At 33.7% G+C, this 24,024-nt stretch overlaps 7 protein-coding genes across 12 annotated transcripts; 3 read left to right on the top strand and 4 right to left on the bottom strand.

Moving 5' to 3' along the window:
- Positions 1-1,613: 1,613 nt before the first annotated feature.
- Positions 1,614-8,749, bottom strand: LOC103580007 (GIGYF family protein Gyf). Its single transcript, XM_008561599.2, has 10 exons — positions 8,668-8,749; positions 7,848-7,889; positions 7,325-7,556; positions 6,602-6,995; positions 6,305-6,521; positions 4,425-6,195; positions 4,256-4,348; positions 2,901-4,176; positions 2,587-2,816; positions 1,614-2,500 (listed from the first exon to the last, which is right to left on the bottom strand). The coding sequence occupies exons 2-10, from the start codon at positions 7,877-7,879 to the stop codon at positions 2,375-2,377; spliced, it is 4,371 nt and encodes a 1,456-aa protein (XP_008559821.1). The 5' UTR covers positions 7,880-7,889; positions 8,668-8,749; the 3' UTR covers positions 1,614-2,374.
- A 320-nt stretch (positions 8,750-9,069) lies between these two features.
- LOC103580006 (transcription initiation factor TFIID subunit 10) lies at positions 9,070-10,331 on the bottom strand. Of its 4 annotated transcripts, none has more exons than XM_014440730.2 (4): positions 10,188-10,331; positions 9,904-10,054; positions 9,650-9,714; positions 9,070-9,317 (listed from the first exon to the last, which is right to left on the bottom strand). In XM_014440730.2, the coding sequence occupies exons 2-4, from the start codon at positions 10,018-10,020 to the stop codon at positions 9,116-9,118; spliced, it is 384 nt and encodes a 127-aa protein (XP_014296216.1). In that variant the 5' UTR covers positions 10,021-10,054; positions 10,188-10,331; the 3' UTR covers positions 9,070-9,115. The 4 variants fall into 4 exon arrangements, with proteins under 4 accessions (XP_014296216.1, XP_053593115.1, XP_014296215.1 ...); XM_053737140.1 differs by having other exon boundaries at positions 9,904-10,059; XM_014440729.2 differs by having other exon boundaries at positions 9,904-10,092.
- A 77-nt stretch (positions 10,332-10,408) lies between these two features.
- On the top strand, positions 10,409-14,651 carry LOC103580005 (ATP-dependent RNA helicase SUV3 homolog, mitochondrial). Of its 2 annotated transcripts, none has more exons than XM_008561594.3 (16): positions 10,409-10,700; positions 10,791-11,092; positions 11,170-11,392; positions 11,451-11,619; positions 11,690-11,801; positions 11,867-11,997; positions 12,067-12,380; positions 12,442-12,583; positions 12,665-12,823; positions 12,917-13,096; positions 13,169-13,317; positions 13,402-13,523; positions 13,604-13,675; positions 13,752-13,858; positions 13,925-13,985; positions 14,561-14,651. In XM_008561594.3, coding segments are annotated over exons 1-16 (2,319 nt in total). In that variant the 5' UTR covers positions 10,409-10,626; the 3' UTR covers positions 14,563-14,651. The 2 variants fall into 2 exon arrangements, with proteins under 2 accessions (XP_008559816.1, XP_008559817.1); XM_008561595.3 differs by lacking the exon at positions 14,561-14,651 and adding an exon at positions 14,059-14,187.
- Positions 14,263-16,727, bottom strand: LOC103580004 (sphingolipid delta(4)-desaturase DES1). The gene is made up of 5 exons (XM_008561593.3): positions 16,410-16,727; positions 16,137-16,313; positions 15,885-16,024; positions 15,591-15,804; positions 14,263-15,333 (listed from the first exon to the last, which is right to left on the bottom strand). The coding sequence occupies exons 1-5, from the start codon at positions 16,489-16,491 to the stop codon at positions 14,981-14,983; spliced, it is 966 nt and encodes a 321-aa protein (XP_008559815.1). The 5' UTR covers positions 16,492-16,727; the 3' UTR covers positions 14,263-14,980.
- Positions 16,728-16,780: 53 nt separating this feature from the next.
- LOC103580165 (arginine-hydroxylase NDUFAF5, mitochondrial) lies at positions 16,781-18,335 on the top strand. Its single transcript, XM_008561833.3, has 3 exons — positions 16,781-17,576; positions 17,660-17,844; positions 17,929-18,335. The coding sequence occupies exons 1-3, from the start codon at positions 17,014-17,016 to the stop codon at positions 18,216-18,218; spliced, it is 1,038 nt and encodes a 345-aa protein (XP_008560055.2). The 5' UTR covers positions 16,781-17,013; the 3' UTR covers positions 18,219-18,335.
- Positions 18,252-19,441, bottom strand: LOC103580003 (ubiquitin-fold modifier-conjugating enzyme 1). The gene is made up of 4 exons (XM_008561592.3): positions 19,167-19,441; positions 18,976-19,107; positions 18,735-18,902; positions 18,252-18,423 (listed from the first exon to the last, which is right to left on the bottom strand). Exons 1-4 carry the CDS (start codon positions 19,287-19,289, stop codon positions 18,346-18,348), a joined length of 501 nt encoding a protein of 166 aa, XP_008559814.1. The 5' UTR covers positions 19,290-19,441; the 3' UTR covers positions 18,252-18,345.
- A 424-nt stretch (positions 19,442-19,865) lies between these two features.
- Positions 19,866-23,317, top strand: LOC103580002 (uncharacterized protein YdcI). Of its 2 annotated transcripts, none has more exons than XM_008561588.3 (3): positions 19,866-19,959; positions 20,442-22,325; positions 22,417-23,315. In XM_008561588.3, exons 2-3 carry the CDS (start codon positions 20,457-20,459, stop codon positions 23,194-23,196), a joined length of 2,649 nt encoding a protein of 882 aa, XP_008559810.1. In that variant the 5' UTR covers positions 19,866-19,959; positions 20,442-20,456; the 3' UTR covers positions 23,197-23,315. The 2 variants fall into 2 exon arrangements, with proteins under 2 accessions (XP_008559810.1, XP_008559811.1); XM_008561589.3 differs by lacking the exon at positions 19,866-19,959 and adding an exon at positions 19,970-20,105 and having other exon boundaries at positions 22,417-23,317.
- The last annotated feature ends 707 nt before the right edge of the window (positions 23,318-24,024 follow it).

Here is a 24,024-nt window from a genome sequence, read left to right on the forward strand (position 1 = left end):
GAGTGTATTTCATACTGTTTAAAAAAAAAGTTTTTAAAAATTTCGATCGTAAAGCACATTCTGAAGCTTCGCATCATGAGTCGTGCAAAAATATGTATCTCTAAGCTAGTGCTAGTATTCAATCAAAGTAATAAAATAGTTACTTGTAGGGTAAGAGCACCAGTACCCAGCCCCTAACTAGATAACCAGCAGCCAGCCGGTCATGTACTTTAACATTGGTTCAAAATATATACAGATATAATTTAACATCAAGTGGCTGGCTACAGGTTTGGGGCTGGGTACGACTGCTCTTACCCCATCATTAAAATTCCCAGATAATAATAAAAAAATTCAGCCGGTATTATTACGTAAAGTAAATGATTTGAATACAAGTCGAACGTTGAAAAACAGCTAGATATTTAGTTTCACTGCGTATTAACGGAACGATGCTGACCAGTGCAGCCAGATCATGGACGAAAAGTTCCTCTTCCTTCGCACCATTTTAGCATCCCTCAAGAAAAAATTTTCTGGCAACCCTGCGTATAAGGAATAATTCAGCATATGAAGTTAAGGCTGGGCCGTACTAAACGAATTTTTGAATTTTACTTTTCTTTTAATTTATTAATCAATTGTTATTATAGAAATTTTTATAGCTTCCGAAAAAATCTGTGAGACAAACTTTTTCGGAAGGTTTTCACTATTCGAGTGACATAATTATTCAAAACGTAATTAGAAAAGCAAAATTTGAAAATTCGGTTAGTACTGGCCACCCTTAATGCGTTTGTACACTTGCAAGCACATCAATTTACTTTCAAATTTATAAAACACGGTAACCAGTGCTGCCAGAACGTGCGATATTTTCACCCCCTCTTGAGGTGAAATAACATTGACTGTAATGGCAGGAGGGAATAAAAATATCGCACGTTCTGGCAGCACTGGTAAGAGTGACTTGGTGCAGTATGCATTCTATAAAACCAATAGCGTTCCGCTACAGACGGAATTCGCGGTCACTTTGGGTTTCTTAACCCCGGGATACCAGCAGCTGGGGCCTTGGTTCAGGCCTATAATTCGAAATCAAGTTGAATCAGGTTTTTCATGGCGAGAAGTGAACCAATTTAATATTAGTGGAAACACCTCAAACATGCAAACCTTCTCAATAAGACAATTTATAGATGAATTGAGAAAAATATAAATAGCCCGAATTGGGAATCGAACCCAGACCATGCCGGTATCGCGCCGGGTGCTCTACCAGTTGAGCTATTAAATTTTTTAGTTATTCTTGTTTTTTAATTGTAACACGGAGGGAAAATGTAATAGGCAATTATGTTAAAAAAAAAAAAAACTTAGGGTAAATACACCAATGATGGACGAATATTATTTGAATAACCGATTACATAAAATTTGGGAATGAAAATGTAACATAATTAATTTTTTTTTTTAACTATATATATTTCTGATGCTAGAAAATAATTCTTTTTCAATTTAATATATGTTATAATCGTAAAAAAAATTATTTTTATTTGACGTGACGACGTTTTGCTTCAAAAGCGTCACCACTATTACGCATGTGACAGATAACCGGTAAACTATATTTGATATAACTAATATAAATAAATAATATATTAAGATATGTTCATATGATTATGTTCGTATTTCATTAACAATTTAATTAATTTAATAATTAACTAATAAAATAAAAAAAATTTAAGAAAATTTGCCGTCCATCTACTGGAGATTTGGGCTTTTTCTTAAATTTTCTTTTTTTGTAATCAATCACTACGTTGTACAAAGTTTTAATTATTTTTTTCTAGTGAATTAAACATTTTTGCATTAGTATAATTCATTTAATTATAACTTATTTATATTTTATTATTTTATTTTGATTGGAAAACATGAGTCTGCTTAACCGTCCATCTATTGGTGCGTTTACCCTATAACTTTAAATTGTGAAACTTTTTTTTGCATTAACAATGAGAAATACATATAATTAATATTATTATTATTGTTTAAGATCCTTACTCTTAAATTATATTTACATAAATTTCATTAAACTTATCGTACTTGCTAATTTTTCAAAACACATAACAATTGTCCACGTACGTAAGAATTATATTTATATATTTAAATATAAATATTATTGCTAAACGCAAGATGTCTTATTTAAGATCCACAACAATTGTAATAAAGTATTTCCGGAATTCACTTGCTGATTATTTATGATGAAAAATATATAAATAACAAATAAATTTATAAATATTTATATTTGTTAACTGAGTGAACTCCATATCTTTCTCTCCTTACAAATAATATTTTTTTAATTACTTATTTCTTGTCTTGTCTTGTCATTAGTTTTTGTTTAATTCATTTATTTCATTTAAGAGCAAAGTAAAAACATTCAAACACCCTCTCCGTAATCACGATCTCCAACATTAATACGATCAGTAGCCGCAGTTACACTGAATCCAAGGATTCTGTTGTCGACTTTAAACATTTTCCCTTTTTTTGGCTTTTTTGATTTTCCCTTTAAATAAATTAAAAAAAAAAAAATTCAAATAATTGCTCAGATATTTAATTTAGTTTAAAATAATTTAAAAAAATATAATTCACCTTGACTTCTTGAAATTCAGTTGGAGCATTTGGAGTTATAGCAGGTGCTGGCTTACACAGATCATCAGCTTCTGTTTGTGGTCGTTGTGATGACCGCCACTTGCTGCGTTTTTCCAAAAATTGTTTAGCGAATTCTGTACATTGTTTGTTATCTCCCAAATACATCTTAATATACTCTTTAACTTCATAAGCTGATTCGATGTCTCGTAAAAATCCAACAAATGTAGGAACTGGAACAAAAGATTTAATTTAAAATATGCAATACAATCTTTGGTTTATTAATTAAAAATTAATTTAATAATTATAATAATTACCATCTACGGATACTTGAAGCCCAGATAGTGTACGATTACACCACTGAGTAAAGTCATCCGCCTTGGCAGTGTTATTCTCAAAAAGTTTCTTCACAGTCTCTTCTTCTTTCTTGGCTTTATTTTTAGTTGGTTTGTTATTTTGCTGGGCTTGTTGCTGCATCTGCTGCTGCTGTTGCTGTTGTTGATGCTGCTGATTTGTTACTTTGACAGCTGAATTTTTAGCGGGTTGTTTGACAGGTGCAGCGGGTTTAACAGTTACCGGTTCGTCCCAGAAGCCACTTCCGGTCCAAGCTTTGCTGCCAAACTTCGAAGAATCGCTCGCTGAATTGACGTTACTTGTCCAGTTGAGAGACTGAGATGCACTACCCCAGATACCAGCGTTCTGCATGACAACGGCGGCTTCTTTTTGATTTGCTTTCTCGCTGCGTTCCTTTTCCTGAAGTTTCACTTTGGCAATACGTTCCTGCTCTTCCTGCTGGATCTGTGCCAAGCTTTTGACCTGCGGGTGGTTTGTGGTTGGAACGGCTTTCTCAGCCCACTTGAAAGGTAGCCGCTTGGATGATTCAGCGGCGACTGCTGCTTCCTTGGCGGCTTCAAGGGCTTTCTGCTGAGCGAGCTGCTGCTGCAAGAGCTGTTGGAGACGCAGCTCTTCGGCTTTTTTCTCACGTTCCAGTCGCTGGATTTCAGCCAGTGAAGCATGTGATGCTGGTGGAGGTGCATGCGGCGCTTGTGCCCACGGAGCTTTACTCTTTTCCTGCAATTTCTTCAAAGCTTCAGCTTCCCGACGTCTTTGCTCAGCACGTCGTGCCTGTTCCTCTGCTTCAGTTTTTTTACGAACTTCTTCTTCCCTCTTGAGTCTCTCTTCCTCAAGACGTCTCTGCTCTTCCTCAACTTTCTTCCGTTTTTCCTCCTCCTTTCTTAATTTTTCTTCCTGTTTTTTAGCTTCCTCTCGTTTCTTCTTTTCCTCTTCTTGCTTCTTTTTATTATTTTCCTCATCTTGCTTACGCTTTTCTTCCCGTTTTCTCTCTTCTTCTTTTCGTTTTTTATCCTCTTTCTTTTTCTGTTCTTCTTCCTGCTTACGTTTTTCCTCCATCTTCAGTCTCTTTTCTTCTTCCTTTCGTTTACGTTCTTCTTCTTTACGCCGAGCTTCTTCCAATTTTTTATTTTGCTCTTCTTCGAGTTTTCTCTTGGCACTCGCATCTTCCGCTTGTCTCTTCAGCTCTTCCTGCTTACGAAGTTCCTCCTTTCTTTCTTGTACCCTAATATTTTGCTCTTCCTGTAAAAATAAAATAAATAAATTATTTTCTTTTTCCATTAATCATCAAATTTAAAAACCTAATAAAATAAATACGTACTAGTATCTGTTGTTCAGTCTTTATTTCCTTAGCATGTAAGTCCCACAATGAATTAGGCATTTGGCCTGGAGGCATTGCAGGTAATGGACCAACCTGTAATTTTATTTAAGATAAAAATTAAAGTCCACTTTTATTCAATAAATAATAATGATAATAATAATAGACGTACCTGTGCCAGCCAGCTTTGGGCATTGAACTGTGGGTTGATTTGTGGCGGTGGCTGTGGCCAGATAGAGTCCATCTGATGGGATTGTGAATGCCCATTGGCATTGATATGAAGTTGACGCAATAGTGATTTAATAGGATCTTCCTCGGAAGCCGACTGCTGATGTTGTATAGGCGACGGATTAATACTAGCTTGTGGTGGTCCTGGTAGATTTTGAATACCGCCCATCTGCTGTATAAGCTGTTGAATAGGATCCAAAGTTGGTGTTGGATTTAGCACCGGTGGTACTGGATGAGGATTAGGCGGTAAATGGTTTTCACTCTGGACCTTTGCCTGTTGCATTTGATTAAAAAGCTGCATAACAGGATTTGTTGCGGGTGGTGGGGCGGCAGCAAGTGGACTCACAAAGGGATTACCCGCTAATGATATATCTCTGACCTCAGCATTTTGCATAACGCACTGCATAACGAGTTGATTTTGCTCAATGGGAGTCAATCCAGACCAATTTTCTGACTGCGATAGTTTTGCAATCGCTGAATTTTTCATCTGACGTAACAGCAATTGGTGATTTTGGATCATTTGTAGTTGTTGATACTGAAGTAATAATAGTGGATCCTCTATTCCTGGTTTGGGTAAGGCACTGCCAGGTAATCCTGTGGGTACTGGAGGCGGTATAGTCGGTAACACCGGTTCCGTAATTTTTAACGGTGGGATAGGCGGACCCGGTGTAAATGGCACTCTACCATAAAGTTTCATGAGATCTCCAAGAGTCGCGTATCTATCGTCGCATGTTCTTCTGACAAGTAAATTTGGGGTAAAGTAACCAGCTTTACACCATTCAGCCATTTCACTAGCAATAAATGGTCCCTGGACCTCACCCTGGGGATCTCGGTAGAACCATTTTTCTTGTGATGCAGCACTAGCTAACGGCGGTACATGATTTACCACCGATGGAAGCACATGACTCGATTCCTCGCGATGGCTCTCCTCGTCGGCCATGAGCTTCGCCACGAAACTCTGCATGTCAGCGTCGTTTTTCCCATCTAAGTCGTCATCGAGTTTCTGGGGTAGAGTAGGTCGGTGAGGAGCATCGTTAGTAGCTGCTGATGTTGTTGCTGGAGTAGCAGCAGCAGCGGCAGCCTTCTTCAAAGTGTTTTGGAGATTCGTTTGCAGCAGGTCAGTTTTTTGAATCGAACCACGAGAAACTGGATTAGTTTGCTGAGAATTTATAGGAATACTACTGCCACTGATATTACTATTGGTATTGTTATTTTTACTCGGTAGCTCTACGAAAGACTTTGAGCGTTGAGGAAGCTGGATTCTCTCCGATTCGGGAGTTATCTTTGTTGAATTGATCACAACGTTCGATACCTTTTTTGCCGTTGTATTAATCGACGACGTGGTATTAGACTTCGTCAGCGGATTACTACTAGTCGAAGTAACAGATTGTTTTGACGATATATCAGCACGCCCTTGTTCTGATGAATTTTCTTTGTTCTCAAAGGGATGCAAAGATTTAGGTCTTTCTCTAGCTACCGTGTGGTTGATAGAATCATTAATTTTTGGCCGATGAGCATTCTGATTCATATTATTGCTATAAGACGTCGGTTTTCCGGATTTAATATTTGTACTGTTGGTGCCTTCGGATATACGTCGAGTACGATTTGAGTGACTACCACCAATACCCTCATCATCGTCGTCAGAGAACATACCGCCGTGAAAGGCACCCGAGGCATCAAAACTTCCCCCACTCTCCGCCGGATTCTCTGTCGCCCTGAATAAAATAAATAATTTAATTTATTAAATTGCTCAAGACACAGTAATTAATTTTATAAATAAATTAATTATAAATATTAAAGGCTGATGTATATTTAAATAATTACCATTCCGGTAAATTGTCATGGTTGTCGTGATGATTAGACTCCCAAGTTCGAGAAGTACGAGGGGGAGGAGGATGATGATGATGAGACGAATCATGAGAGGATCTATGACTCGCTCGTGTTTCCCAGCGTCCACTAATACGATTATCATCCCCTTCTGCATCGGCTCTATCCAGCCTATCTCTGTCCGAGCCACCCCCATCGCGCCAACTGCCCCTTACTAGAAAACCCACATCAAGTTCGTATAAATATCCCCGATTATCTTTTATCAGTCGGGAGAATATTCATCAGCCAACTTACTCCACTTTTCACTGCGATTGTTATTAGATCTCCAACCTTCTTCCTCATCTCCGGTACCTCGATGTCGTCTCCAATTGCTTTCCATCAGAGAACTCCCACTAGTACCGCGACTGAGTTCCTTCCGCGGACTGGTCGAGCCATTCCAGTCGTTAGATTCAATATTACCATTGCGCTCTGACCAACCGCGTTCACTTTGTGACCTGTCGAAATTTCGATTTCGTCCTGGATAAGACTGTGCGTCGATCCTACTCCCGCCGTCACCGGAATCGTCAAAACCACGTGAAAAATGAGAAGAATACATTCCTCCTCGTCCGGTTCTTATACGCCCTCCACGATCAACACTTCCGCCACGTCCACGTCCACCGGTGCTGCTCAATCCGCTGTTTCGTAAACGCTGAAAAATAGTAATAATAACCGTGATAATTTAATAAGTTATTGCCTACCACGTCGACGTACATTTATAACTATACAATAGCACATGTGTATCAATAAAACTAGTAATGCTAACAGCTCTGGCACTAGAGAACTAAAATTATATTATTTATAGATCGCAACTATCTATGACACACTTTCCACTCTAAAATCCAACACAATTATGATACTACACATCTTGTAGTTAGATAATTTTATTATGAATAGGCAGCTAGCACGTGTACTTGTCGCGGTTGCAAAACGATACGTAAACAAAAAAAAATGTATTTAAAATTTTAAAAAATATATTACCGTTTCATCTTCTGTTTCAGGTATGAACGCAAGTGGCAGCTGAGTTTTTTCAACATAAAGCATTTGCAAACCAACTATACTCTCCGGCGGCTTGCAATTACGATCGAAAAGAGCCAACATCTCTTCCCGACCGTATCTATGCTCCGCTAACTGATACCGGGGTGTAATCAAGTTTGCCGTCCCTCCACCACTGGCTCCTGAATTACAACTGTCTCCAGCCAGATTGCGCAACCTACAACCATTCCATTTAATTATTTACATAAACAAATCTACAATTACACTTCACGGTGCATTTATTTATATTTCGCAATTATCATGACAAGTAGCAGACATCAGACAATTTTTAAATTTTTATTTATTAATTAGTCGTTAGTAAAATAAAATTTTAAAAGAATTTTTTTTAACGTCTGCTACTTTTAGTATCATCAATTATCAACAATGTCCAGCAACATGACACATTGTCTTGATTGCTGAGTCAGCTGTTTAAAATATATTTTAATTAAATTTAAGTTTAATTACTCACCACTCTGGACCAAATTTCATCGAGTCCGTCATTCTGCACTAGCTGCAACAATTCAAATAAATTTTTTTATTCAACCAGCGAATTTTATTTTTTATTTTTTTTTAAAATCAAAAATTATTACGTTAATTGATAACTGATAATTTATTATGTGACTTCTTATATAAATAATTAAAAATAAAAATAAATCCACTTTTGTTCACAGTACTGTGTAATAAAAGTTTGAGCAAAAAATATTTTTTTATGAATAATAAAAATAAAACTGTTGAACTGCACTTGGATTTTAATTTATTTCAGCGGTAAAATATTAAAACTGAAAATAATCGTAATGCCAATGAGAACAAGTACACTAATTGATACAAGTACAAACTAACACAACACTACCAATAATAATTAATTAGTTAGATAGATAGACAAAATGTGAACTATTCATGTGAATGTAAAACGAGATAAAGGAATGCGGATAGTGTCCAATCCAACAGACGGTAGACAAAATCCAAATGAAATAATTATTTAAATAATAGTAATTATTAATAGTGGAAATAAAAAAACAAATGAATGACAATTATTGTTGACAGATAAAAAATATATAACAATGTAATTATTGTTACAATTGACGACTGATCACACGTTTTTTTAACGGGACTTGGAGTAGCTCTCACTGACCAAGAACTTAGAATATTAACCAAACATTTAGCATACGCATTTGTCATTCAATATTAATCCAAGGGCTTTATTGATGGCTTGTATTTTAATTCAGTATTAATTATTATTTTATAAAATTACCCATCACCATAAAACATTACTGTAATTTATAAAATACCTTATTTAACTTGAGAAATTACTGAGCGAACAATACAACACACCAATATGGCCGATGATTTTTTTTTTAAAAGATGAAACGCATGCGAATTATTTGTGGTTGTGTGATTTTAAAGTTACCAACAAGTGGTGGCGCTATTTTATTATTAAAATCCCTAGGAATTCTCACTATATTCTTTTCTTTACCATTTTTTTTTACTATGGAGCACTGATCTGAATACAGTAACTTATTTTAATTATCTCATTTTTTAAATTCATTTTACTTGTAACTCAATAATAAAAAAAACCCGCGAATTTTTTGAGTTGAAATGAAAATTGTAAAAAACAAAGTTAAGTTTACAATAAATTGTTGAAAACGCTTGAGTAAATGAGCGGTAATTTAAATTTATAATTACAGGTAAAATAGTTTGAACGAAGAAAATAATTATTTATTAAACTAATTGTAATATTTATACAAAATAATGGGGCTTCTTAACAACTATTCCATATTCAGCGACTGCGGGTATCAGATCCTCCATTGTTAGAGTGTAACGACGATCTTTGCCTTTTGATTTAGTATTTTGATTTGCTCCACGTGTTTTACAATGCTGGAGAGCGTCATTTGCTATTTCAGAAATAAATTTTTGGGCAGCTAGTGATATCAATCGAACACTAAAAAAATTCAATATATATTAGTTACTTACATTTATTATTATTATTATTATTATTATTATTATTATTACTATCATTATTATTATGGAGTAAATTGAATGATAGTATAGTTAGTGGTCATCTGACAATTTAAAAAATTTTGAAATAACAAATTTAAATGTTTATAAAATAAAAATTAAAAAATCCATATTTATACAATTCAAAATTCAGTACATGCATTTTTTTTTTTTTATTTTTTTAATTATTTACTCTGCTTGTTAATTATTTTAAATTTGTCTGATGCCTGAAACCATTTTTATCATGAAAATTATTTAAATAAAACTTATGCTCACATTCTTGGATCGGCTGTGTTAAAACCTGCTGTCCGTAGATAGTGCTCGCTCACAGCATCAGGAATCTATAAAATAAAATAAAAAATTATAATAAAAATGAAAAAAAAAAAAAAAAAAAAATAGATTGCTATATTGAGTGACATTCATAAATACAGAGTAAAATAATAATTATATAATGATTTTGTGTAAAACAAATTTAGTCAAACGATATAAAATAATTATTTTAAATAAGTTATTAGGAGAGCATGACTTACAGTAGGTGTGTAGTCCTCCAGTTGAAGTAGGAAATCTGACAATGGCTGTCCTGCTGTTTTTATTTCCTCATCATTCAATGATCCTGACGTGTCCATGTCATTATTTTTCGAATCCATTTTTCTTGTTTTCTAAAATTATCAATTTCTTTTTCTGTACTTGGGATAAAATTTGAAAAAATGAAACATAACCTAAGCCGATGTTTTGATTTTAAAATTTTAAAAGTAGTAAATTATTTAAATGAATAATAATCAGATGATTGCTAATAATGATAAATTATACTTACAATTACAGAATTTGATTATTTTTTAATGATAATGACAATCGAGTTGTCAAATTGCTAAAACTCAACTCTGCTTAAAATTTCTTTACTCTGTACTTGTAATGTATTTGTAATTAAACGTAGATGTGATTTATGCGCATGTGTAAAGAAATTTCGAGAGCTGAGTTTTCATGAAGCAGCTACCAAATAGCAAATGGATTAATCATCAGTCTTGAAGATCTTATTCGAGGCGCGGGAACCAATCAGCAGCTTTAAATTCCTGTCCTGTGGTTGTCTTAGCTCCCGCTTCCACACGTGCATATCCTACGACATAACCAATTCTGGTTGATGTTGTTACACCACTCATTTAAAATTAACAATTGTTGAGCATTAGTGTCAAACAATTAGCAAGGACTCTCAGAATCCAATTATAGTTTCCACGAAATAATGTCAAAGAAATAAAATGTTTTCAGTGAAAAATTTACTAGGAAATTTAATTTCTCAAAACTCATATATCAAACCAACGTTGCTGTCAAGGTACAGAAATTTAATTAATTTATGACGCAATGTTTATCAAATATATATTTATATAAATACATATTTAATCATGTATATTTACTTGAATAGATCATTGAACCCTTTAATTAATGAGCTGTACAGAAGTAAAAAGAGTCTTGCCGATGACTCGTCTCGCAGAGGAAAAAAAAGAGGAAGTAAAAGCGACTCCGGAGTCGAGAAGAAACCCGAGGAGTCGAGTGATCTGATCAACTCGTTGTTCCACCCGGTTCCGGTGCTGCCTGACCTGGAGAACAAAAACCTCGGGGCCGAAATAACCAACAAATTAAACAGAGCCGATGTCCAAAAAGTCCTCGCGACATTTCATCAGCAAAGAGACGTCCGAAGTCTGGCCAAAGACTACGGGCTGACAGGTTGTTAATGATGACAATAATCAGCTTGATTTATCAGTATTTGAATAACTGGTTCTTACCTGAGCGTTTTTTTCTAGATAATTTGCAACGTCTCGCTCTAAACAGTTTTAGAGTTTACTGTGACAACCCAGACACTCTTCCGGTAGACTTGTATGTCATCATCAGTGACATTCTTCAAGGAGCTGGACATGTCACAGACATCTTTCCCTACTTTATTCGTCATGCCAAAGAAATGTTCCCACATCTTGATTGCATGGATGAGCTGAAACAAATCAGTGACTTGAGAAATCCAGCTAATTGGTAAATTAAAAATAATTATAATTATAATAATACTTACATATTTTAAATTGTAATTCAGGTATCCGCTTGCGAGGGTAAAGAAAAGAAAAATAATATTTCACGCTGGACCAACAAACAGTGGGAAGACTTATCAAGCTCTCGAGCGCTTCAGAACCGCGAAAAGTGGAGTTTACTGCGGCCCACTGAAGCTTTTAGCTACTGAAGTTTTTAACAAAATAAATAGCCTGGTATTCATCATATTTTAAAATATATTTGAATACTTTGACATGAAATAATTTTGTTGTTATTTGTGTCCAGGGCACGCCGTGTGATTTAGTTACTGGAGAAGAGAGATTGTTTGGAATAAATGAAAATAATCAGGCTGAACATGTTGCATGTACTGTTGAAATGGCTAGGATAAATGTTCCATGTAAGTTTTTAATGATAAAAACAACAATAATGATGATGGCTATTCAAATTATTTTTAAAAAATAGGCGAAGTTGCGGTCATCGACGAAATCCAACTGCTGAAAGACACTGGCAGAGGTTGGGCTTGGACTAGAGCACTGCTGGGAATTCCTGCTGATGAAGTTCACCTGTGCGGTGAAGCGGGAGCTATTGAATTGGTATTTAATTTTTTACTGACTAAAATATTTAAGAAAATAATCGTAACACTCGATACTTTATCGCGATAGGTTCGAAAAATTTGCCTGACGATGGGAGAAGACGTTGAAGTCATGACGTACAGACGTCTCACTGAATTAAAGATCGAGGATACCGCAGTGTCGACGCTGAATAACATCCAGCCAGGAGACTGCATAGTTTGTTTTAGCAAAGCTGACATTTACTCATTGTCCAGAGAGCTCGAGCTCCTGGGGATTGAAGTAGCTGTCATCTACGGAGGGCTTCCGCCTAATACTAAACTGGGTCAGGCTGCTAAATTCAATGATCCAAATCACTCGTGTAAGGTCATGGTTGCGACCGACGCGATAGGCATGGGATTAAACTTGTGCGTATTTTTAAAAATATTAATTTAGCTGGTCAAGTTTTAATTTAATTTTTTACTACAGAAATATCAGAAGAGTAATATTTTATTCATTGATAAAGCCGACGATTAACGACGATGGAGAAAAAGAAATAGATTTAATATCAGTTTCTTCTGCTTTACAAATCGCCGGTCGCGCTGGTCGTCATGGAAGCCAATGGGAAACCGTATTAATTTTTTTAAAAATATATATGTTTTATAAAAATTATTTCCATGCAATTAATTAATGAGTTGCTTTAAATATTCAGGGTTTCGTGACGACATTTAAACCTGAAGATCTTCCGAGGCTAAAAAATTTATTGAGCCAGACACCAGAGCCAATAACAAAAGCTGGGTTACATCCTACTGCTGATCAGATCGAGTTATATGCATATCATTTGCCGAAATCGACTCTGTCAAGTCTCATGGTAAAATTAATTACTAGTTTTCGCAATAATCTGCGTCGAATATAATTGCACACTTTGGGCGCGAATTTTTAAATATTTTAAATTTTTTTCCAGGATATTTTCATATCCTTAAGTACAGTCGATGACGCTCTTTATTTCATGTGCAACCTCGAAGACTTTAAATTTCTCGCAGATAAAATCCAACATGTCCCGCTACCACTCCGAGCGCGTTACGTATTTTGCTGCGCTCCGATAAATAAAAAATTAACCTTTTTGTGTTCGATGTTTCTCAACGTAAGTAAAAGAAATTAATCAGTAAATTGATTGATAATAATAATAATAAATAAATAAATAATTAAATTGCAGTTTGCACGGCAGTACAGCAAAAATGAGCCAATAACTGCATCGTGGCTGTGTCAGCAAATTTCATGGCCTGTGCAGACACCCAAAACTATCCTTGATTTAGTTCATCTTGAAGGTGTCTTTGATGTACTTGATTTATATCTTTGGCTCAGGTACTTAAATAATATATGAATATATGTTATATTTTTTATAAATTAAAATACCTCAGTATTTAAATTATTCACATATTTATTTAGTTATCGATTCATGGATCTATTTCCGGATACAAATGAAGTCCGCGAAGTTCAAAGAGAATTAGATTTAATTATTCAAGACGGTATTGTTCAGTTAAATAAATTATTGACTAAATCTGAAGCAGGTAAAATTTGAAAATTTAGTTATCAGTATGAAAATTTTTTTTTATTAAAATTAAAAACTGAAATTTATTTTTGGTATCAGGTTCTAGCGAAACTTCAGGAATAAATGAAGATAATTTGCAATCTGCAAATCAAAATCAACGATATTCTAAAGGTTTTATATAATTATATATTTAGTGAAATTATTTAAATACAAAATTGTGGTGAATAATTGAAAATATTTATTGCAGAAGCTTATGTACATAATTACGGCCGAGGAAAATTGACAGAAAGACTTTTAGCTCAAGGTTTACTGACTCCCAATATGATTGCGGAGCTTCAAAGAGAATGGGCCAGGGTAAATAAATTTAATAATGTATTCTAAGGAGTGTAATTAGTAATTTAAATATTTATTTATTTACAGCCGAATAAAAGCAGCGAGAAACGAGCGCCGAAAAAAAATGAATCCCCTCGAAAGACTAAATGTATGTGTGAAAGTTGAAATATTTAAATGTATAAAAGATATCATTTTTATAGCTAATTATTTTATATTTATAGAATTTTAAAAGTATATAGAGTAATAACTGCGTAATTCAGAGTGACGAGACATGTAATTATTTAAATATTAAATAATTAACGAAGGTTCGAAATTTAAAAGAACGAAAAATTATATAAAGAAAATTTGAATGAAAAAAAAAAAAAAAAAATAGTAACTGTAAAATAATAAAAATAAATAACTTTTTTGAATATTTTATTCAAGAAAATAATGCACAATATTTATTACATAATTATTTTTACAAATTAACAGACATTAAGTTTACGATCTTAATAATAAATAGAGCAAGCGATTAATTAATTAATTAATTATTTATGAAAAATAAAATACTCTGTCAAATAAAAGTAATATTTTAAAAATACGAGTATTGAATTATAGTTTTTTAATAAACAAATTGCAAGAAAAAATAGATAAATTAAAATTTTTTAAAATTGAAATTTAATTGTTGCTTTGATTACTTTATTACGTAATAATACTTAAGTTTGTTTATGATTTTTAATACAGAGAAAAGTTGTTAACTATTATGGCAAAGTGTGGAATTTAACGCAAGATAAATCAACGGACTAGAAAATTGAAATGTATTGACGAAGACATGGAACGTTTTAATTACCAGCTTTAATCAGGAGACGATGATAATAATTTAAGTTTGTAAAGAACCCATTGTGCTTACAGCCACTCAAAAGATAAATATATAAAACGGTATTGTAAATATTAATAAATTTAATTGTATAAATTGGAATAGACGTCTAGGAGTTCTGTTACTTTGAGTCTGTCCGTTTAAAAATGTATGACAATTTAAAATACTTACTTTTATCAGTGTCATCGCAATAATTGTATCAATAACTTGTAAAATTACCTCGTAAAAATATATATAATAAATATGTATATATTATAAAATTCATCTAACAGTTATTAAATAGTTATTTATGACTTCAAGCCTCTGTGCTTGCGTTTTATTCGCGCGTAGGGTCCGATGTCCGGGTCCATTATGAAATCATAGATCACGGCGGACCAGGAGTTATGGTGCGGCAACTCATCGTAAAACTCCGCGGCTATTCTTTTGACTTCCGGTAACCGGGACCCGGGAACGGCGGGAAAGTCGTGGTGCTCATTGTGGTACCCGACGTTGAACGTTATGAGATTTAGCGGGCCGTAGTAACTGTATGTTTCATATCCTTTTTTGTACATGTAATGTTCTGAAATGAAGTGACCGGCAACCGGATGTAGTCCCATTGCCATCACTCCGCCCATTATTAAATATACTAATACTTTTCCACCTGAAATTATTATTTTCTTATTGCATTTGTATCATTGTCTGTAGATAAAAGGCCCAATTATTGATATTTTGCTTGAAAAAAAAATTTATGACCTTTCTGCTCCAAAGAAATGATACCGGGCAGTCAGAGAAGAAAGTAGATTTGAAAAAAGAAAAAGTTTTTATATATTTTTAACTCTTATAAAAATGTCAAAAATTAATTAGTTGCCAATAATTAGAGCCTTAACTTTTTTAAATTAAATAGATGTTTATATTTACCCAAAAAATACCAAACTATAGCATCAAAAATTAACTGTATAACTAAATTAACATACTCCCAATATGTTGGAGGCTTTGGATAAGTTATCAATGGTCTGAATGAATAGAAAAATGGCTGTAATAAAACCCAGCAAAATTTACCGAATGTCGTACAAAATAGTTTAGCTTCCAGCAACGTTGGCAAGTCTGTGTCAAGATACTCGTCACCTTGATACTATTATCAAACAAATAAGAAAATTGTTTAAACGATTGGTTGATCATTTGTAAAGCTGACTGATTAAATAAAATACTTACGCGGTGGTGTTCCAAATGGTACTTTTTAAAACTTATAGATATCGGCAATCCTATTGGCAGATTAGCAAAAAATCCAAACAATCTATTGGCCATGGGCCTTGAATGTCCGAAGGCAAGATTATGAGCTATTTCGTGGATAGCTGAATAAATTAAATAGATAGTGTAGTACAATGTTATCATTGTTTGTTAATTAATAGTAATCACGTACTGCGATTAAGAAATAACTGCTCAGGGAAATAATCTATGACTCACCTAGCATAAGAGAATGATTGATAACGCCGCCGAAGCAATAAGCCAGCAGAAATAACATCGGGTAATTTAAATCTTTGACAATAAACATGGATGCGAACTGAATCATTACCATAAATGTCACAACCCATTTGAAATTCGGATCGTATCCAAATAAATTTTTTATCTGGGGATACTTTTCTGTAATTTAATTATTTAATTAACCAAAAAATAAATTCTATAAGCTAAATTAATTTTTTAAAATAATAAACGTCATATATTTAATTATTTACGTACCTAGTATTAATTTACGTCGACTTGCATGAGGTTCTTCAGTGTAAACCCATTCAAAATCAGTTCTGGTAACTGCCTGGCCCATTATTTATTATTGTAATTAATTGTCAAGTTGATGTTGATGACAGACCAGTTGATAATTAATTTGAAAATGAAAATTAAATTATATTCTAGCGGTAATCTACTGAAAAAAATATTTAAATATTCAAAAGTAAATGCCGGCACTTGGTTACATTACAGACTAAAAAAAAAGTTAAAATAAAATGATCTACGGTCACGATGGTCATGTCTTGTGTTCATGATCTTGAGCACGTACTGTTATTATTATTTTTGTTTAATAGTTGATAATAATAAGCAAAGAGGTCAGCACGTACTTATTTTGTAAATTTTTCTAATGGAATTTGATAATAATAATGATATATAAATAAAAATTATTAAATTGTTAAGTAAATTTTCGTAATTTATAAATGGCGCGTAAAATAAATATTTGAATATTATAATTATTTAAAGAATTAATTAATTATTGGTGGTAAAAAATATTTATTTAAATTTAAAATAACAAAATTTATAGTTAATTAATTAAAGCGGCAATTTAAAATATTTAAAAATGATAAAGTTGTTGAAAAAAAGAGTTTTTGTTAAAAATATAAAAAGGAATTTAAATACAACAAGTGTAAATAATAATTTACCACTAAATAGCGTAATGAATGTATTCGATAGACAAGCGAAATTATTACAAAAGCAAAGATCTGCAAGAGCACCTGATGTAAAGCTGTATGATTACATCAAAGATGAAATAGGTTACAGACTCGCTGATAGGATATTTGATATAAAACGTGAGTTTGAAAATGTCCTTGAACTAGGATGCGGGCGGGGTAATCTGAGCAAACATATTTCCAAAGACAATGTCAAGAATTTAATCCTAGCAGACATGTGTCCAGATTATTTGGAGCAAGTTGTCATAACAGAGGACATTAAAGTCCAGAAAAAAGTTATGGACGAGGAGAATTTCGAGCTGGATCCTAATAGTGTGGATTTGATTGTCAGTTGTTTGAATCTGCACTGGGTTAATGACCTTCCTGGATGCTTCAGTAGGATTATCAGGACTCTGAAGAATGATGGAGTTTTTCTAGCCGCTATTTTTGGCGGTGATACACTCTACGAATTGAGGTATCAATAATTTATTAAATAAATGAATGAGTTTTGATTTTTTATCTTGACCTGGGTCTTAAATATTTAAACTGTTAATGCAGAAGTTCATTACAATTAGCAGAACTTGAAAGACATGGTGGAATATCACCTCATATATCTCCATTCACTCAAATACGTGACATTGGAAGTTTGATGACACGGGCTGGGTTCACGATGCTGACTATTGATACTGACGAAATGGTTATTGGCTTTCCCTCGATGTTTGAGCTGATGACTGACCTAAAAGGTCACCAATTATTATATTTACTTATTACTTATACTTCTACAGAGGTTTTACATTCTAAATAATTTGATTTTAATGATAATTTAGGCATGGGAGAGAGTAATGCCGCCAGAAACCGCACGTTGCATCTGAAAAGAGACACTTTGGTAGCAGCTGCGGCTATCTATGAAGAGTTGTATGGAAAATTAAAAGAAGACGGCAGCAAATATGTGCCAGCGACCTTTCAAATAATTTATATGCTGGGATGGAAGCCCGATCCATCGCAGCCGAAACCTCTGGACAGGGGTACGGGTGAGGTTTCTCTCAAGGACTTGTACAAATTAGATGAAATTGTCAGAGGAACTACTAAAATAAAACTCGGTGACGATGACAAATAGGTTTTTTTAAATGTACAATAAAATTTATTTAAATATCAATAATTATTTATTTTAAAAAAATTTATAAATTCATTTGCAACTGATTGATTTTAAAATAAGGAATGATAAATATTTTATTTAGCTAATTTCATTCACTCTGTTCTTTATGTTTTACTATTCCTTTTTCAATTAGATCTGGAACTTCGACAGCTAACCAGGGTCCAAGCTGGAAATATTTTTATTTTATTAGTAATTGTTATTTATTTTGTTTTTGGTGACTTCTCTTTACATCTCAGTAAAAATAAATTAATTAGAATGAGTGTGAATGTAGCAGGCATCAGTCAAATTTAAAATAATAAATAAATGAATAGAATAATTAATTTAAAAAATAATATTTAAAAAAATGGACATTTAAAAAATTAATAAGTGAATTTTTTAAATTATTTACTCTACTTATTTATAATTTTAAATTTGATGTCTGCTACATTCACACTTATTAATCGTAAAGGAGTTAATAAAAAAAAGAAAAAAACTTACACCTAGAGCCATAGCATGAGCGATACCAAACTTGGGAACATTTCTAGCCCACAAGGGTTTGAAATGATCACTCAGACAAATTTTACCACCGCGATACATCTTAGCAGTCTTGCCATCTAACTCCGGTAGTGCTAATTCTGGAGCAGTAGTTGGATAAGTTATTGGTATCTATATAATAAATAAATAAATTAATTAATAAATACTGATAAAATAGAAAAAAAACAAGTCCTATATTACTTACGTCAAATTCAACGTCAAATTCATATTTGAGTAAATTATGAATATGCCAGCACTTGCCAAACCACCTGGTACCTTCTTTATTTGACTCTAATCTAAACCAATCATTGTCAGCAGCTTTATTATTTTGTACATACTGTGAAAAAAATCGTGAATTAACCATATGGTAAATTGTTATTTTAAATATTTAGATACCTGAATTAAAGTCGTGTATTCTTCTTTGAGTCTCTGCACCCATAATTCTTTATCACGGGGACCAGCTTTCGTTTTTAGTAATGGAATATCACTTAGAGTTTTCCGAGTTGAAGCGTCTACCATTTTAATATTTTTTTGAATTAACTTATTTTATTTTATTACAAAATCACGACAGAGGACATGTGTCAGGTGAAAGTTTTTTTTATATATTAATTTTGATAGATAACTAGAACCCACCAGCTGATGATTGTGCTGGTGATGGCGGCTAATCAGCTGATGACGTACATAGATAACTTACCGACACATAGAGGCAAGTTTTCAAATTTAAAAGTGGCGCCAAGATTTAGTTTAAGTTCACCCTAACTGCCCTACCCAGTAACCGGTAGCTTTAACCTGGTTGATGCCGACAAAAATAAGTATTTTCTTAGACGAAAGAACCGGAAATCTGATAATACGTTTTTATCTGGAATGAGTGCAAGCTGTTTAAATTTATATCCTAAATTTCTATTTAAAATGAAATCAACTGCAGTTATTTATGAAAAAAAAAAAAATTGATAAAATTACTGATAATTAGTTTAAAAATTGATATGAAATAAATATGAGCATGAAGAGTTAATTGGCGGTAAAAGTAAAAAAATTTGAAAATAGAGATTCGTCGTTTGGAGAAGGCAGCCACAAGGTAGCGCTCGCTCCCTCCTAAACTGTTTACGTTTTCCAGCTGGAGAATTAACGCAATTCGTTATCACTGGCACCGGGTTTTAAATTACAATTCAAGTGTCAAGTGACAGATAAGGTAACTGAGTAACGTATTTTATTATTCATTGAACAATACTCATGGTGCAGAGACTATTATTTTTAGTTGTTCATTATTTGAAAACGTATTTTTTAAAATAATTATTGCGCCGGAAATTTTTTGGTTAACGAACATGGATTCATTTCGTTAGTAATTTGAAATTTGTATATTTATTTTTATATATTTTGAGCATTAAAAAGTCATTGCCTTTCTTTTAATTTATTATTTTTTTATCAATTTGATCTGAAAATTATTTTTATAAAGAGTGTAAATGTAGCAGACATCAGATAAATTTTAAATTATTAAAAAATAATTAAAAAACAATACGCATTTAAAAAGTTTTGAAATTAATAAGTGGATATTTTATAAATATTATTTTTTAAATTATTTATAATTTTAAATATGTCTGATGTCTGCTACATTCACACTCATATATTTACACTCATAATCTTATGAATAAAAAAATTTATTTTTTGTTGTAGTCCTGAAATTAGAAGATGCCAAAGCGTAAAAATCTCGATGATACAATTGAATTATCAGACTCTGAAGACGAATGTCCTAAACCTGCGAAAAAAACAAAACGAGTTGTAAAAACCACTAAAAAAGTATCAGAAAAACCAAAAAAAATTGCTAAAGAACCAAAACAAGTTTCAAAAAAACGTAAAACTGATGCTACTGATACTAAAATGGGTTGTCTGTCATCAAAAAAAAGTAAAGATGATGAATCAAGCATAGAACCATCACCAAAAGCTAAAAAAGCAAGAGTATCTAAAAAGAAAGCAGTTGCAAGTCAAGTAGAAGCTGATGTGTCATCAAGTTCATCAGTAAATCCTAGTTACAGTTTCCAGTTTGACCAAAATCACTTAATCCATGAATGGAACAACGTCGACTACATTCAGGAATATAATGGAGTGACACGACCAGTTGCCGAGGCTGTTGTAAAACTTTTTGACAGCGACAACACGATCCCTTTCATTGCGAGGTACCGAAAAGATCAGACACGCGGGCTGGATGCTGATAAACTGAGACTGATCAAAGAAAGTTACGATCGCGTGAAAGCGATAAAGCACAAAGCGGACCTGGTGATAAAAGCCATCGACAAATCGGGCAAATGGACTCCGGAAATCCATAATCAAGTGAAATCAACCAGAACTCTCACCGAACTTGAGTACATTCACTCGCTGTACAAGACCGGGTCCAAAAGGACACTCGCTGAAAGAGCCAGAGAGCTGGGTCTGGGTCCAACTGCTGAAGCTGTTTTGAAGGGCGACAAGATTCCCCATCTAAAAAGTTTGATTAAGTCCAACGAAGAAGGTCTTGAGAGCGAGGATCAGATCAAAGAGGGCATAATTAACATTCTTGCGGACGTTATCACTAAAAATAAAGAGACTTTTGATAAAATTAAAGAGTTGCGTGAAAATGTATCGGCAACCATACAAACCAAGAAGACCAAGGAGACTAAGGAGACTTCTGCTGGTGATTCTAAAGTTAAACTTGAAAAGAAACATGTAGAGGATAAGTACAAGATGTACTACGACTGGAAAGGTGTTGAAAAATATATAAAACCTCATCAGACACTTGCTATGAACCGGGCCGAGAAGGAGAAGGTTATTGCGATCCAAGTGATAGTTCCGGATCACTTTGAAATCCAGTTAAAAAAATTTATCTTACAATTGTACCAGTCTGGCGTTAACTCATCGGGATTTCACAAAGAACTGATACAGAAAGCGTTCGATACTGCGTACAAAAAGTACATTAAGCCCTCGGTGATAAGAAGAATCAGAAGCGAGTTGAGTGAGAAGGCCGAAGAAGCTTCCATGGAAGTCTTTGCTGTCAATGTCAAGCAGTTGCTCCTGGTCCAGCCGGTGCGCGGAAAACGGATACTGGGAATAGACCCAGGATTCAAACATGGCTGTAAGCTTGCTGTCATTTCCGCCCAAGGCGATTTACTCACTACAGCGACTATTTATCCGCATGCTAATAACGACAGATCGCGACGAGATGCTGCTGATACGCTTGTCAAGCTCGTACGCAAATACGATGTCTCTATTTTGGCTCTGGGTAATGCAACAGCTTGTCGCGAAACCGAAAGTTTTATATCTGACATTATAAATTCAGATTTGTTCGATAAACATAAAGTTAATTATGCGATTGTTGATGAATCCGGGGCTTCAATTTACAGTTGCAGCGATGAAGCTAAAGTTGAATTTCCTGATTTAGACTGCAATGTAATATCAGCTGTGTCAATAGCCAGGCGTCTTCAAGATCCACTTGCAGAGTTGGTTAAAGTTGAACCAAAATCACTGGGAGTTGGAATGTATCAACATGATTTACCAGAGAAACAATTAATGTCGAAACTAAATGAAGTAAGTTCAACAAATATTTATTGCTGTACTGACTGTAATTGATGGCTTGTAATTTATTCATTTATTTATTTTATTTTATTTTGATCATTAGGTTGTGAGCGAAGCCGTCAGTTTTGTTGGTGTCGATATAAATACAGCGTCACTCTGCTTATTGAAACGAGTTGCCGGATTATCGGATGCCCGAGCTACAAGCATAATAAACTGGAGGAAGGAGAACGGACCATTTATCAATCGGGAACAGTTGCGGAAAGTAAAAGGTATTGGTGCTAAAACTTTTGAACAATGCGCTGGATTTATACGAATAATACCCGAGACTGCGTTATCTCAATCATCTGGATCTAGTTCTACGGATAGAACAAAAGATAAAATTAAATTTAATTATCTGGACCAAACGTGGATTCATCCCGAGTCATACAGCATCGCCGAGGCTTTTATCAAAGCTTCCGGTGCACGTCCTGAGGACTTGGGGTCACGTAGTTTTATTTCCACTATCAATCTCTTTGTCGGTGGTAAGAAATTCGCGCAATTGGCGGCACAGCTGGGTGCCAATGAGACGACGCTGGAGGTGATTGTCAAGGGACTCAGGATGGAAAAGGGCGAGGACATCAGGCGACAGGGTAGCGCTCCGTTGTTCAGGAAAAGCTTGAGGACTATCGATGACTTGGAAGTAGGTTCTGTTTTGAGTGGAGAAATCAGGAATGTCACGCACTTTGGTGCCTTCGTTGACATCGGCGTCGGGACTGACGCACTGATCCACGTCAGTGGGTTCAACGGATTCTGCCTGTCGATTGGACAACGCGTTGAGGTCAAAGTCACCAACATTGAAAAGGCCCGGAGTCGCATCGGCTTAAGTTTAAATAAATGTCTGTAGTTTTTATTTTATGTCTGTTTTATTTATTTTTTTGTTACTTAGTAAGACAATAAGTAATTGGTGATCTAATTAGTTATTAATAATTAATAAATTGTTTTTTAAAAAAAAAATACCCGATGCTTTGACTTCCAGGGCTTGGAGATTTAGTGTACTATTAATTATACTGTAAATATCTCTGGTAAATTGAAGCTGATAAAGGACTTTGTCCATTTATTTATCAAGTACCAGCTGCTTATAATAATGCATGCTTTGTTAATTCAATGAATAGGACCTCGGAGTTTGCTGAATGCCACTAGTATCCGAGCTGTAATTTAATCACAATATTAAATGCTCGAATGTCCGATCTGTAGATCTAGAAGTAGACGTGGTAGGACAATAATAAAATAAAGTAACATGATGGCGGGGATTTAAATTGACGGATTGACAATCTACGGTACTGAATAATAGGGGAATAAAAAATCCCATTAGCTGTAAAAAGAAACAATAAATCCGGGTATTTATAGCACTGGTTATAATTCATCGGCATTACTCGTTATTAATATTAATGTACGTTATTAATTTGTATAATTAATTTAATGTAATTATCATTATTGATTTATAAAATTAATTTTTTTAATATATAGTAATTTAGTAACGGGCTTTCAGTACTTTTATTTTTTATCGGAGTAATTAATTAAATAATTAATTACGTTGTCGATGTCTGAATATTTGTAGAGGTGGAAAATTTTTTAATTTGAAGATAAATTAATTGTTAGTTTTTATACTCGGGTAAAAAAATTTCCAGCTGATAAAATAACAAAATTTATTTAAAAAAAAAAAATACTGTAG

This window comes from Microplitis demolitor, chromosome 1, assembly GCF_026212275.2.
Source record: "Microplitis demolitor isolate Queensland-Clemson2020A chromosome 1, iyMicDemo2.1a, whole genome shotgun sequence".
NCBI classification, from domain to species: domain Eukaryota; kingdom Metazoa; phylum Arthropoda; class Insecta; order Hymenoptera; family Braconidae; genus Microplitis; species Microplitis demolitor.

Bases quoted from the DNA above. Each gene is read 5' to 3' on its own strand.
- LOC103580003 (XM_008561592.3), bottom strand. From the start codon at position 19,289: ATGGTAGACGCTTCAACTCGGAAAACTCTAAGTGATATTCCATTACTA. The intron at 19,108-19,166 runs GTATCTAAATAT...TTTTTTTCACAG, and splicing joins AATACACGACTTTAATTCAG to TATGTACAAAATAATAAAGC. The intron at 18,424-18,734 runs GTAAGTTTTTTT...AAATATTTCCAG, and splicing joins CTCATGCTATGGCTCTAGGT to CTTGGACCCTGGTTAGCTGT.
- LOC103580002 (XM_008561588.3), top strand. From the start codon at position 20,457: ATGCCAAAGCGTAAAAATCTCGATGATACAATTGAATTATCAGACTCT. The intron at 22,326-22,416 runs GTAAGTTCAACA...TTTGATCATTAG, and splicing joins TAATGTCGAAACTAAATGAA to GTTGTGAGCGAAGCCGTCAG.
- LOC103580004 (XM_008561593.3), bottom strand. From the start codon at position 16,491: ATGGGCCAGGCAGTTACCAGAACTGATTTTGAATGGGTTTACACTGAA. The intron at 16,314-16,409 runs GTACGTAAATAA...ATTAAATTACAG, and splicing joins TCGACGTAAATTAATACTAG to AAAAGTATCCCCAGATAAAA. The intron at 15,805-15,884 runs GTAAGTATTTTA...GTTTGATAATAG, and splicing joins ACCATTTGGAACACCACCGC to TATCAAGGTGACGAGTATCT.
- LOC103580165 (XM_008561833.3), top strand. From the start codon at position 17,014: ATGATAAAGTTGTTGAAAAAAAGAGTTTTTGTTAAAAATATAAAAAGG. The intron at 17,577-17,659 runs GTATCAATAATT...CTGTTAATGCAG, and splicing joins GATACACTCTACGAATTGAG to AAGTTCATTACAATTAGCAG. The intron at 17,845-17,928 runs GTCACCAATTAT...ATGATAATTTAG, and splicing joins GCTGATGACTGACCTAAAAG to GCATGGGAGAGAGTAATGCC.
- LOC103580007 (XM_008561599.2), bottom strand. From the start codon at position 7,879: ATGACGGACTCGATGAAATTTGGTCCAGAGTG. The intron at 6,996-7,324 runs GTAATATATTTT...ACTATTTTTCAG, and splicing joins CTGAAACAGAAGATGAAACG to CGTTTACGAAACAGCGGATT. The intron at 4,177-4,255 runs GTACGTATTTAT...TTATTTTTACAG, and splicing joins AGACTGAACAACAGATACTA to GAAGAGCAAAATATTAGGGT.
- LOC103580005 (XM_008561594.3), top strand. From the start codon at position 10,627: ATGTTTTCAGTGAAAAATTTACTAGGAAATTTAATTTCTCAAAACTCA. The intron at 13,318-13,401 runs GTACTTAAATAA...ATATTTATTTAG, and splicing joins GATTTATATCTTTGGCTCAG to TTATCGATTCATGGATCTAT. The intron at 13,524-13,603 runs GTAAAATTTGAA...TTTTGGTATCAG, and splicing joins ATTGACTAAATCTGAAGCAG to GTTCTAGCGAAACTTCAGGA.
- LOC103580006 (XM_014440730.2), bottom strand. From the start codon at position 10,020: ATGGATTCGAAAAATAATGACATGGACACGTCAGGATCATTGAATGAT. The intron at 9,715-9,903 runs GTAAGTCATGCT...TTTATTTTATAG, and splicing joins TGGAGGACTACACACCTACT to ATTCCTGATGCTGTGAGCGA. The intron at 9,318-9,649 runs GTGAGCATAAGT...GAATTTTTTTAG, and splicing joins AACACAGCCGATCCAAGAAT to TGTTCGATTGATATCACTAG.